General features: G+C 36.1%; 1 protein-coding gene across 6 annotated transcripts in view; it reads right to left on the reverse strand.

Annotated features, from left to right (window-relative positions):
* Positions 1–14,671, reverse strand: part of RPRD2 (regulation of nuclear pre-mRNA domain containing 2) — a 94,403-nt gene that overhangs the window by 32,429 nt on the left and 47,303 nt on the right. For 3 of the 6 annotated variants that reach the window (XM_043876190.1, XM_043876192.1, XM_043876194.1), the window contains exons 3-6: positions 3,465–3,565; positions 2,527–2,604; positions 1,208–1,260; positions 544–670 (exon numbers count right to left, since the gene is read on the reverse strand). In XM_043876190.1, coding sequence (XP_043732125.1) covers positions 544–670; positions 1,208–1,260; positions 2,527–2,604; positions 3,465–3,565 — 359 coding nt within the window. The remainder of the gene's footprint in view (positions 1–543; positions 671–1,207; positions 1,261–2,526; positions 2,605–3,464; positions 3,566–14,671) is intronic. The other 3 variants (XM_043876191.1, XM_043876193.1, XM_043876195.1) reach the window with 1 other exon arrangement.

The raw sequence follows: 14,671 nt of genomic DNA on the forward strand, positions 1-14,671 counted from the left end.
AAGCAAGTGATCAGACTTTATGAGGTACTACAGTGACCTTATTTATTTGGGCTGTGCTGTTTGGCTTGCAGGATCTTAGTTCCCTGACCAGTGGTCGAACCCAGGCCCACAGCAGTGAAAGCGCCATGTTCTAACCACTGAAATTGCCAGGGAGTTCCCTACAGTGACCTTACTGAAAAGTGAACACAAACCACATAATCATACACATGAAATACACCTGTCCATCATAGCCTGATACATCAGGAAAGGACTAGAAGTGGGGAAAAGGATAGAATATACTTATTAAAAAATTTTTTTTAATTTATTTTTCTCCAACTTTATGGAGATATAAGTGGCATGTAATATTGTTTAAGGTGTACAATTTGAAGGCTAGGAATTTATTTATGAAATTGACATGCATGAAATCACCACCTGGGGAAGAGGTGCCAAAACAGTTCTCTACAACTTGAGGTTCTCTTTATGGAAGCAGTCAGTCTGATTACTTGAAATAACACATCTGGAAAGAGAACCTGACTTACTCTATTTAGAAGGAGGTAAGATTACCTTTTAAGCACTTGAGAGTTTCTGTGCTGCACACATCCACCCTCATGGTTGACAGCTGTTTTTCTTTCAATTCTATCTGGTCTTCTGAGCGCTTGTATAGCAACAGCTCTTCAATGAGGGCCTGAGACTGAACACGGACCACGGTCATACTTCATTTACGAAACCATCCTCTTACTCTAGCTTTCTACACCAAAGTAAAACATGACTAAAACCTAACAAAACCATGAGAAGCAAAAACCTTCATATTTCCTCATAATCAGGGATATCAATATCAATTCTTGTATCAAAACCATATTTTCAGTTATATACCTTAAAAGATCTTTTTCATGTTATTCAAAGATAATTTATGAATATAAAGTTAAGATTGAAACAGGCAAAGATCCACTTATCTCTTCTTTCAATTTGAATTACTCTTATTATGTTAACTTTAAGCAAATTTTAATTTAATTGTTTCATAGGAAGATGAACGCCTTCTTTGGGTTTAATACAGAATTCAGCTGGCATACAGATAAAACTCTTGAGTTTTAGAGAGTTTCAATATGTTTAAAATATAATGGATGTGTAATTCAATAAAAAGAAATCTTACAGGATGAACTATACAGAAAATTATAAAACAGAAGGGCTGGATGACACTTTGGCAAATGGGACATCTTCTGTAACTTACTCGAAATTCAGCAACTATCTTAGACTTGAGAGCAGCTTTTGGATTCGTGGATGCTGTTGAATTAAACAAAAGGTTATTTGAGAATATAGACACAAAACGTTGACTGATTATTTAGGAAAATTTCCAGCTTTATAGTTGAGGGTATACTCTTTGAATATATGTCAAACATGCACATTTAAATCATAGTATAACTCTTAGAACATATAGCGGATATGTAAATCGAAAACTCCCAAGTTTAAAAATATGTACTATTTAGATAGGTTTAACCTACTTACCTCCAACATACCCTGTAAGTCTGAAGTCCTAGAATTACTGACTTGGAGATACATGAAGTATCTTTCTGCCTATTCTGACTGAGTGTAAGAGGATCTTAACACCTCAAATTAGGAGTGTCCAGGAGCAGGACATCCAATTAATCCTGATCACTGGCTGAAGAAAATTTACTTCCAAGCATCAACTCTATTCCTATGTACTTAGTGTTGGATTTTTTTTCTGCTGACTCAATTCAAAGCAAAAACAGGCAGGAAAAGTTCTAAGTACAATACTACTACTGTGGTTGAACTTTGGCTGAAATGACGACTCTTGCTGTTCCTAAGCATGCAACTTATGACCAAAAGGATGTGAAAGGACTCCCTTAATCATGATGAGTATCACATGCTTGCTGGAGCAAAACCATCCCAAGTGTCTTGTTTCACCTCCCAATTCTGTCTTTTACCTTGTTCCCTCCACACCTTCAAATCTTTCTCAGTACTCCTCAGTTTGGCCCACAGCAGCCTATCACATGCAGTATTCCACTCCCGTGATCTCATGCTGGGTAAACATGATAAACACAGCAGGAGCTCCTGTTAAGAAAATGGCTTCTGGCCAGGATTTGAGGCCCATGTCTAATCTGGTAGAGTATATCCCCAAATCTGAAGGATTTCATGGCTCCCACAGAAATGCTTCTTAATGCCTAGTCTCCTCTTCAGCTCTGTTGTTTAATGCCAGCTGCCTCTAACTTCATATAGCTTTGAACCTTAAAGTTACCCTGGGCACTATCACGTATTATTTTCTTCTTCCAATCCCCCAACTACACTTGAATCTTCACACATTTAAACCCTTTTTCTGCATTTCCTTTGTTTAAAAGTAGTTTTATTTTTATTTTTTTTAAAGAAGTAACTCCATGATGGCTTGGTTAGTGTAAGTCACTGGGAGCCTCCCAGGCCTGGAAAACACAGGCTTGCCCATGGTTTATGCCAGGTACGAAGTCAAATGGTCTACATTTTCTTCTGCTCCAAAAAGAGGAGGTAATTTATATTAGTTGAGATTTTGTTCCTTACTTTGTGATTTCTTCCACTGCTTATTCGGTTGTTTGTTCAGATTTTCTTTCAGCTGCTTCTGAGTTTTGAAAGTGGTACCTGGAAAACATTTCAGTTTTGCAATCTGGCGTTACGGGAAGCTGTTCTGTCTGTCCACTTCAGTGTCAAAGTTGAAAAAAGGCAATCCGAGACTGTGTGTTGTTTCTTTCTTTCCTTTTCTTTTATGTTTATAAAAGGATAAAAACACCCACCAGATCTAAGAAGCTGTCAAATAAACATTGATTTCTGTATCAAAGAAATAACTAACTTGGAAAAAAATAGGGTAGGAAGTTTAAAAACACTAGGTAACTCATTCAAATGAAGAATTTAACAGCTTCTTAGAAGATGCTATTTTTAAAGCAAATTTCTAGTCAAATTACAGTCATGGTATCTTCAACTTCTACTCACTGACTTTATTACATGGATCTAATACATAGAAACTAAATAATTTTAAAAACACCTGTACAAAACTTACTGCAAATCTAAACCAAAAGAGACTGAAGAATACCAATATATGCTTAATGTATCAAACAATTTAGTGAAAACTGAAACCTTTTCTAAAAATTCTCCCAAAAGTAATAGGACAGGGCAGTAACGATTAAACACAAAAGATGAAAAAAAAAAAAAAAGATGAATGGTTTAAAGCACTCAAACTAAAACAAATGCAGAAAAATAATTAATGATCATCACTTAATATGCTTGCCTTTTTTAGTCAAAAAAACACACACACACAAAATTCAACCCTTTCCAAACCATTCTACTTAAATTTTAATGCAAACAGATTTGTACAGTTATTTAAACAAATAGGGCCAGATACCAAACTTTGTCATTTATTAATAAGCAAAAGGACTAGATCTATAAAATACATAAAAGACTGAATAATGACTCAATCTTTATTTTCGGAGAGAAAGGATACTTACTCAAAGCTTCTCTTAATGCCATAATCATTTCTTCTGGGTATACATTTCTATCTTCCCAGATTTTAAAGATTCGTTCTACAGATTTAGAGACAGATGGATCCCTGAGAAGAAAGAAAAAGTGACACATAAAAATGTTAAACTTGCGTCTCAAACTAGAATTCTGAAAATAAAGTTGTCAACAAAACTATTTTCCAGGGACTTACCTCATGGTCCAGTGGTTAAGAATCCACCTGCCAATGCAGGGGAAAGTGAAAGTCACTTAGTCGTATCAGACTCTTTCTGACCTCATGGACTATACAGTCCATTGAATTCTCTAGGCCAGAATACTGGAGTTGGTAGCCTTTCCCTTCTCCAGGGGATCTTCCCAACCCAGAGATCGAACCCAGGTATCCCACACTGCAGGCAGATTCTTTACCAGCTGAGCCACCATGGAAGCCCAATGCAGGGGAACAGGGTTCCATCCCTGGTCTGGGAACCAAGATTCTACATGCTGTGGGGCATCTAAGCTCACATGCCCTAGAGTCCTGCTCCACAAGAGAAGTCACTGCAAGGAGCAGGCTGCATATCACTTCTAGAGTAGCTCTCACCCACCACAACTAGAGAACGATATAGTACACAGCAATGAAGACCCTGTGCGCCACAACGAACACCCAGCACAGGCAAAAATAAATAAATATCTTTTCATGTTTATTTTAAAACATTTTTTTCTGGTGTCTAGGGTTAAAATCTTAAAAAGCCTTGTTCAACACTTTTTATTGGTAACATAAATGAGGTTATGGATGACATATTGAACTTTAATACTGGTTTATAAGTTTCATGAGTACCTTATATTTCTACTTCTGTATACATTCATGAGCATACTCATAATCAAAGTTTAAGTTTCCATCCATCACCATACAGCTGACTCCCTTTATCCATTTCACACTTTACCACCCTCCCACACTGGTAACCACTACTTGGTCCTCTGTATCTGTGTATGTGTGTTTGGTTATTTATTATAATTTTTAATTTTTAAAACACAGTCTATATATGAGTGAAAACATAAGGTACCACCTCTTTCTTTACCTGACTTATTTCACTTAGCATAATATCCTCAAGGTCCATCTGTGTTATCACAAATGGCAAGATTTCATCTTTTTTTAAATGAGTGGTACTCCAGTGTGTGTGTGTGTGTGTGTATACACATACATATATATATGTATATATATCTCGGTTTACACTCCCACTAGCAGTATATGAGGATTCCATTTTTTCAAATCCTCTCAAACACTTGTTATTTCATGTCTTTTTGAAAACAGTCATTCTAACGGATATGAGGTGATATCTCACTGTGTTTTTTTATTTCCCTAAAACTGGTAATGTTCAACATCATCTGCCTATTGTTCATTTGTATGTCTTCCCTGGAAAAAATGTCCATTCAGCTCCTCTGCTCATTTTTTAAAGCAAGTTATTGGTTTTTCTGTTGTTGAGTTGTATGGGTTGTTTATATTTTGGGTATTAACCCCTTATCAGATATTTGATTTGCAGATCTCTTCTCCCATTCAGTAGGCTATGTTTCTGTTTTATTGATGGTTTTCCTTGTTGCACAGAAACTTTTTAGTTTGATGTAGTCCCATTTGTTTATTTTTCCTTTTGTATTGCTTGCCTGAGGAGACATAGCCAGAAAAATAATGTTAAGACCAATGTCAGCGTGTACAGCCAATGTTTTCTTCTAGGAGTTTTATGGTTTCAGATTTACAATAAATCTTTAATTCATTTTGAGTTAATTTTTGTGTACAGTATGAGTCCAGTGGCCTAATTTAGCTTTTTTTTTATGTTGCTCTTGTTTCTTACCCCACCATTTACTGAAGATACTAGCTTTGCCCCATTGTATATTCTTTTGCTTCTCTGCTGTAAATTAGTTGTACATAAACGCATAGATTTCTGGGCTTTCAATTCTGTTTCACTGATCAATATATCTGTTTTTCTATCAATACCATCCTGTTTTTTGTTACTGTGGCTTTGTAGTATCATTTGATATCAGGGTGTGTGATGCCTATACTTTCGTGTTCTTTTTTCTCAGTATTGCTTTGGTTATTCAGGTTCTTTTGTGGTTTCATATAAATTTTAGAATTTCTTTTCTGTTTTGGTGGAAAACATCCTTTGGATTTTGATAGGGATTGCACTGAACCTATAGATTGCTTTAGGTAATATGAACTCTTGACAATGTTAATTCTTTCAATCCATGAGTTTGAAATATCTTTCCATTTATTTGTGTCTTCTTCAATTGTTTTCAACAATGTCTTACAGTTTTCAGGGTACGGTCTTTTACCTCCATGATTAAATTTATCCTAGGTATTTCATTCTTTTTTGTTGCGATTCTAAATGGGATTGCTTATTCTCTTAATTTGCTTTTCTGCCATCTCACTGTTAATACAGAAATGAAATTGTTTTTTGTATACTGATTCCGTATACTGAAACTTAACTGTATTTGCTTATTGTTTTGAATAGGCTTTTGGTGGAGTTTTTAGAATTTTCTCTATATAAAATTATGGCTTCTCCATTTTTTGATTGTTTTTTTTTTTAATTGAGCTGAATGAGCTACTCATATATTTTGGAAAATAAACCCTTGTCAGTCACATTACTTGCAAATACTTTCTCCCAGTCCATAGGTTGTCTTTTCATTCTGTTTATGGTTTCCTTTGCTGTGCAAAAGCTTCTGAGTTTAATTATGTCCTGTTTGTTTGGTTTTGCTTTTATTTTCTTTTGCCTTGGGATATTGACTAAAGAAAACATTTATTTCAGAGAATGTTTTGTCTATGTTTTCTTAAACTTTTATGGTGTCAAGTCTTCCTCTTTAAGCCATTTTAAAGTCTTTTTTCTGGGGAGGGCTACACAGGGTTAGTAGTTGTGGCACAAGGGCTTGTTGCCCTGTGGCATGTGCGATCTTCTTGGACCAGAGATTAAACCTGTGTCACCTGCATCGGCAGATAGATTCTTGACCACTGGACCACCAGGGAAGTCCATTAATCATTTTTTAAATTTATAACTCAGTGGCATCAGTTATATCCACAATGTTGTACAATCACCACCCCTATTTCCAAAAATTTTCATTGCCCTAAACAAACTCTGTACTCATTAAACAATTAACTCCCTATTACTTCCCTTCAACTCCTAACAACTTCTACTTTCTGTCTCTATGGATTTACCTAATCAATACATTTTATAAAAATGGAATTATACAATTTATTCTTTTGTGCCTAGCTTATGTCAGCATGTTTTCAACATTCATTCATGCATATTATGTATCAGATATACTATGTATCAATTATTTTTCTTAAAAATTGTGGTAAAACAAACATAAAATTTACCATCTTAACCACTTTAAGAGTATAGCTCAGTAGTAATACATACATTTATACTGCCATGCAATCAACCTCTAGAACTCTTCAGCCTGAAAAACTGAAATTCTATCTCCATTAAATAAGATCTCCCTATTTTCACTACAAACCACAACTCTACCTTCTGTTTTTATGAATTTGACCACTGCAGTTATTTCATATAAGCAGAATCATACAATAGTTGTGCTTTTTTGATTGGTTTCACTCAGCATAATGTCTTGTAAGAGTCATCTATTTTGTAACATGTGTTAGAACTGTTTCCTTTTTAAGGTTAAATAATACTCTGTTTTATATATATACCATATTTTATCTGCTAATCTAAAAATCGGGCTGGTTCCTTTTGGTTATTGTAAATAGTGCTATTAGGAACATGGGTGTACAAATATCCATTTGATTTCCTGCTTTCATTTCTTTTTTTGTGTATAATCAGGAATAGATTTGCTGGATCATATAGTAATTCTATGTTTAACTTTTTGAAGAATCATCAAACTGTTTTTCCATAGCAGCTGCACCATTTATACATTCCTACAGAAGTGTAGTTGTTTTTCCCATCCTCTCTAACACTTGTTATTCTCTAGTTTTGTTTTTAAATTACAGTCATTGTAGTAGGTGTGAACTCTTTGGCTGCTTTTAAAATCTTTTTTGGTAATTTCATTACAATGGATGACTAGGTGTAACTTTTTAAAAATTTATCCTGCTTAGTATATGCTTCCTATCCTTTGAAGATTCATGTTTTACTTTGTTGTTTGTTTTTGTTTTTTTTTTAATCACTTTCAGAGCATTCTCAGCCATTACCTCTCTGAAAGAACTCAGAAGCACTCTCCTTCTGGATTCTCATTTGATTTTAATTAGGCCTCTCATTCTAAACTCCATTTTACCACTTCCTTCTCTCTCTGCTGCATTCTAATTTCTTCAGAACTATTTTTTAGCTTAATCTTTCTCCTTTCTAGTAATTCCTACCGGTTCTTTTGTCCAAGTATTTTATCCATTGTTCATTTCATTCCATTTAATCTTCTTTTAACATCTTTTATGATTGTCTTAAATGCCCTGATAATTCAAGTATCTGAAGCTCTGTGAGGGAATCTAAATCTGCTGATTCTCCTCGCAGTGCTTTGTTTCCCAATGTACTTGGCAACCTTTGACTGTCAGCACCTATTTTTTTGTTTGATCTATGAGATTCTTGGTGAACTAAGTAGGAAATTGTTTCCCTAAAAGCAAACCCAAAAAAAAAAAGAGCAAACCTATACTGGTAGCCAGGGATATTTATGACTCAAGACCTCTTTATTCCCTCTCCACAGCCCAGGTCATGTGGTATTAGCAAGATAGGCATACTAATTAATGTCAGCTCTGCCATTCTAGTATGTCCACTGTTGCTGGTTCAGCTTATATTTTGTCAAGAATGTGACTGCTTTATAAAAAAGGACCCTTTAGAATAGATGGCTGGCCATTCAGCCAGAAGTCGTCATAATTATCTGTAAATGTCTGCTTGCAGAGGTTGTATAACATTTATTGTTGCTTCTTCAACACCTACAAAGTGTTCACTGAATAGTAAATGAATGAATAACAATTAGACTTTGTCATTTTCAAACCCAACTATTCATTATGAAGTCCCAACAGCTATTCACCAAAATCCTCAAGTAAAATATGCTGGAGAAATACCAATTGCTAGAAAATCATATAAATAAGACTAGGGTAAAATATAGTAAGCAAGCATGAGATGGGGAAACTAGACATTTTAGTTCTGGTTTTAGTAAGAAGTCTTTGGGGAATTAGGTTTCTTCATTCGCAAAATGATTTTTACTAGATAATTTGTTAGGTTTAAGATTCTTGGCTAGATCTGCTTTTCATTTATATGAACATAGAACTCTCAAACTCCCACAATATAACCATTTCTTGAATTTACAAATTCAACTAAAATAAAAAACAAAACAAAATCCAGAATAGCAGTTTTACTTACCTTGTAATTCTAGACCTCTATTTCAGCCATTACTGATCACAATCTCAATTTCTATAGAACATACAACTAACTGCCAAATACACATCATAAAATAATTAAATATAAACTCTGCTGCTTGACTTGTAATTAACAAAAAATCGACTGATCTGCAGAATTACTAGGATGCTGAATAGATGCTTTGTATACTAGCAACCCTTGCCTCAGACCACTTTTAAAACAAAAAAGTATTAGTAAATTATTTCAAAGCACAAAGCTGATGAAGAGTGTAAGAAGAAGTGCCCAGCTATCAGAATTAAAATAAACAGAATTAGGAAATTTCCTGGCAGTCCAGTGGTTGGGACTCCAAGGGCCCGGGTTCAAGCCCTGGTTGGGGAACTGGGATCTTACAAGCCATGTGGCCAAAACCCAACGACAACAAACATGAACAACACAAAAACAAACAACCAGAACCAAACAGCATAATCTTGTGCCTCACTCAGGAGAATATCTTTTCTTTATCAATATCTTGTTTCTGGTACATCATCACAGTAATGTGCTGTATCTTGCAGTTTCTTAATAAATATCTGCCAACTGACCAAACAGAAGACCAAATAATGCGGTCAACTCAAGGAGCAAGTAGTCAATTAGAATCCACCTTCCAATCTAGGGAACTCAGGCACGATGCCTGGCCAGGGAACTAAGATCCCACATGCTGCAGGGTAACTAAGCCCAAACACGGCAACAAGAGAAGCCCATGAGCCACAACTACTGAGTCCTTGCTCTGCAACAAGAAGCCTACATACGCCGTGACAAACACCCAGAGCAGCCAAAAAAAAATAAAAACATACTGCTCTGTATAGCCTAAAATAACCCCCATTTATAAAAATGTATCTTTTTTATTTGCCTATAACATGTTTTCCCTAGTGTGTCACTTGTCTTTAATTTTAGGGAGTCTTCTATAATGCCGTTTAATTTTGATGTAATTAAATTTATACTTGTCTTTATTATCTGTTCTTTGGGTCTTAAGAGCTTTCTAAACTAACCCTTACAGTCAGGAAAATATTCATTTTCTTCTAACATTTTAAAGTTTTGTTTTATATATCAAAGTAATTCATTTGGAATATGCTTTTGTGTGCGGTACTGGGAAACACTTAACATTTAATTTTATTTCTTCCACATAGAAATCCCATGTCCCAGAATCACTTATTGAAGAATACATCTTTCCCCCAATGAACTGCAATGCGACTTCTACCATTTACAGAGGTCCCATATAGGTATGGGTCTATCTGTGGGCTCTCTGTTTTGTTCCTTAAATTTATTCGTCTATCCTTGTATTAATATCATCCTCTTTTAATTACTGTACGAAATAATAATTATTTTTTCCCTATATCAGATTTTTATTGAGAATAATTTCACTTTTTTATTCATCACTTTGTCAAAAATACAGGTCTTGAAATCATTATAGGCAGAGCTGTTTCAGCCATCCCATCACCCTCCTCACACAATATCATTAAAAATATGTATTAGAAACTAACCCAAATAATAACTCTTGATATTTCATAGGTTAAGACCTACTTGGTTGTTGTTTTTTTAATTTACTTATTTTTGGTTGCACTGGGTCTTCACTGCTGCTTGCGGGCTTCGCCTAGTTGCAGTGAGCGGGGGCTGCTCTTTGTTGGGGTGCGCTCGCTTCTCCCGCTGTGGCGCACAGGCTCTAGGCACACAGGCTTCAGCAACTGTGGTTCACAGGCTAAGAGCACTGGCTCAGCAGTTACGGCGCCAAGGATTTAGATGCTCCAAAGGATGTGGAATCTTCCTGGACCAGGGGCTGGACCTGTGTTCCCTGTACTGGCAGGCGGATTCTTATCTACTGTACCACCAGGGAAGTCCCCTACTGGCTTCCTATCAACAGTTTTGGCTCCTCCTACGACACTGACTCCCCTATATGAATTTTACAACCAGTATAACACATTTCTTAAAATGTCCTATTGGGAACTTGATTGAAGTGTACTGTATTTATATGCTGATTTTTATCTTTTTGGAAGTTTATAGTTTTCTCCATAAAGGTCTCAATACACTTTTATTCTAGGTATCTAGAGCTTTTTTGTTATTATTAATAATATCTTTTTATTATAACTGGTTATTTCTGACATACTGAAATGCTACTGATTCCTGTGTGTTGATTTGTATTCAGCAACCTCACCGAACCCTCATATGTCTATAAATTCTCTTGGATTGCCTATGAAGATGATCTCAAAATCTCTGTATCTTTTTACCCTATATGCTTCTCTGGAAAACAGTTTATAGTTCTTCAACAACTACAAGTCAAAATTTGCAAATTAAACAAAAATATAGTAAATACCGTTCATATAAACACTGATTTAAAGTTATAAATGATATTTTGTTGAAACCAAATTGCAATGCAAATATGATACTGAATATATACATTGTTTTAAACTTTTCAAGACCGTAATACCATTATCATTCCTTTATTTCACCATTTTTCTCCATTTGTAGTACTATTTTTTCCTTTAGTGTATGCTGAAATTATTAGTGCCTTCAACTGATACAATTATTTATATTAAAGTCACCTTTAACCTTTCCTCATTAACCTCTGATAAAGTAATACTGTCTTATACCAAAATACAAATACATGATAGAGCCACTGAAAATGACTCACAGAACTGCTAATAAGGTAATCATACGGATGATATTCAATATGCTTAGACAATCCAATGACGCTTTAAACTATATCCATGGACCCACCAATGAATAACTAGGCCTGTACCTAAGAAACACAACTTTATAGCACTCCATGGTATTTCCATCCATGCATCCAGCTAACCCACCACCTATGAAGTGACAAGCACCGTGCTGGGAGCAGAAGTTTGAAGTCTGGGAGACAGAAACTAGTGACGAAAAGCAAATGTATCAATTATAAAGTGTGTGTTAGGGGCTATGACAAAAGAAGCGGTAGGTATAATGATAGCAAAGAAGAACTGCTTAATCCAGACTGGGGAAGAGAAGTCAGGAAGGGTGGGGTAGGGGATGGGAGTGAGGCTCAATAGGGAAGGGACACACATGTACCTATGGCTGATTCATGTTGATATATGGCAGGGGCCAACACAATATTGTGGAGCAATTATCCTCCAATCAAAAATAAATACATTTAAATTTAAAAAAAGATTAAGTAAAATTTGAAAAACAAGTTAGGAAAGGAAAATTTCTTGAGGATACTAGATCTATAAGGAAGGTGAAGGGATAGAATAAATAAAACCTTACAGAACTGATACCTAATTGGAAATATTATACTGCTCTATGACTGACTACACAATTTGTTCTACCAGATTGCCAATTCAATTTTCAAAGGGAACCAATTTCTTAAATTCACTTACTTAAAACTGTAATTTGAAAACTTTAGTCCAAATAAATCTTATATTACAGAAAAGCTGCATATAATATATAATTATATATGATATATATTAATAGATACTTAAAAAGTGAATACCCATGTAATCACAACCCAGGTCAAGAAATAATACACGACTGGCTACCTAGAGGACCTGAGTGGGTCCCTTCAAGATCACAATCTGTTCCATCTATCTGGGATGGTAGACTTTTATGATACTTATTTCCTTAATTTTGTTTTAAAAATAGGTAAGTATAAACAAGGCTGTATATTGTCACCCTGCTTATTTAACTTATATTCAGAGTACATCATGTGAAATGCTGGACTGGATGAAGCACAAGCTGGAATCAAGACTGTGGGGAGAAATATCAATAACCTCAGATATGCAGATAATACCATCCTTATGGCAGAAACCAAAGAAGGACTAAAGAGCCTCTTGATGACGGTGAAAGAGGAGTGTGTAAAGCTGGCTTAAAATTCAACATTCAGAAAACTAACATCATGGCTTCCGGCCCCATCACTTCATGGCAAACAGATGGGGAAACAAGGGAAAACAGTGAGAGACTTTATTTTCTTGGGCTCCAAAATCACTGCAGATGGTGACTGCAGCTGTGAAATTAAAAGACATTTGCTCCTTGGAAGAAAAGTTATGACCAACCTAGACGGCATATTAAAAAGCAGAGACACTACTTTGCCAACAAAAGTCCATCTACTCAAAGCTATGGTTTTTCCAGAAGTCATGTATGGATGTGAGAGTTGGACTATAAAGAAAGCTGAGCACCAAAGAATCGATGCTTTTGAACTGTGGTGTTGGAGAAGACTCTTGAGAGTCCCTTGGACTGCAAGGAGATCCAACCTAAAGGTTCCTTTAGCCGGTCCTAAAGGAAATCAGTCCTGAATATTCATTGGAAGGACTGATGCTGAAGCTGAAACTTCAATACTTTGGTCACGTGATGCAAAGAAATGACTCATTGGAAAAGACCCTGATGCTGGGAAAGATTGAAGGCAGCAGAAGGGGATGACAGAGGATGAGATGGTTGGATGGCATCACTGACTCATGGACATGAGTTTGAGTAAGCTCCAGGGGTTGGTGACGGACAGGGAAGCCTGATGTGCTGTGGTCCATGGGGTCACAAAGAGTTGGACATGACTGAGCGACTGAGGTGACTGACTAGAGTATAAACAAGTTTATTTTTCTGCCAGACTTGAACATTATAGAAATGGATTCATACTATGTATACAGAAATATTTCTTTGTACTTCCAACCAGTATTTTGTGAGATTTATCTATATCATTGCATGTAACTGAAATTCATTAGTTTTCTTTGCTGTCTGATATTCCAGTATGCCACAATTCATTCACCTTACTGTAAAAAGTGTTTCCAAGTTTTTTTTTCAAATTAGGATTTTCACTTTATTCTTCTGCTGAACTGTGTGGTTTGCAGTCTTAATTCTCCAACCAGGGACTGAACCTGGGCCCCCTTGCAGTGGAAGCATGGAGTCCTAACCACTGAACTGCCAGGGAATTCCCCCCAATTTTTATTACCATAGACAGTGTTGGTATAAAAATTCCCTTCCACTGATCTTGCTGCAAATATGTAAGTTTCTCAGGGTTTGTAAATGCTTAAGGGTTGGAACTACAAGATCACAGGGTATATATAACAAACTTAAAAAAAAATGAGGTTGTTTTATAACAATCAACCCTCAAACCAACAGTATAGGAGAGCTTCCACTGTGCCACAATTTTGCTAATGTTTGTACTGGTGGACTTAAAGATTTATCCTCATCTGGTACACATGTGTGCTAGTTATTGCTTTATTGCCTCTAAGCCCTTCCTTGTACTGGAAGGAAGACACTGAAAACTCTATTTCCCATTGGTTCAGAGTTGCACTCTGCCAACAGAGAGCCCTGGAGTGACATTGAGAGGCTGGAAGAAGCAGTAGGGATTCCTCTTTCAGGTTATGTTTTCAAGTGGATCAGCACAGAGGCACCCTGGCAGCATTTCAGCACAGCTCTTGTAGTTCAGTGGTGAGTGCTCTCTGACCTGTTTCTAAATCACTAGTGACAGGCAGCATGTTCTTACAGCCATCTACTCTTTCCTGAGGTCTGAATCTCAGCTTGGGGTGGGTTAGGGTGAGGGCAGTTATTTACTTTTCCTTCAGGTTCAGAGGTAGTAGCTGCTTTCCACACATACTATTCCATATCACCTTAAGAGTTATTTTATTCTTTCTAGTAGTTAGTTACCTTTTACCTACTTAATGGTCCTTTCTTCCCCCGAAAGTTAAACTTCTTAAAATTTTATTTTGGCTACACCTGTGGCATGTGGGATCTTAGTTCCCTGACCACAGATCGAACCTGTGCCCCGTGCATTGGAAGCGTGGAGTCTTAACCACTGGACTACCAGAAAAGCCCCTTAATGATCCATTATATTAAATTTTCCCTGTTTAGATTACTGGTATGTGATTTCTCTCTCCTGATCAGGA

Source organism: Cervus elaphus, chromosome 20, assembly GCF_910594005.1.
Source record: "Cervus elaphus chromosome 20, mCerEla1.1, whole genome shotgun sequence".
Taxonomy (NCBI): Eukaryota; Metazoa; Chordata; class Mammalia; order Artiodactyla; family Cervidae; genus Cervus; species Cervus elaphus.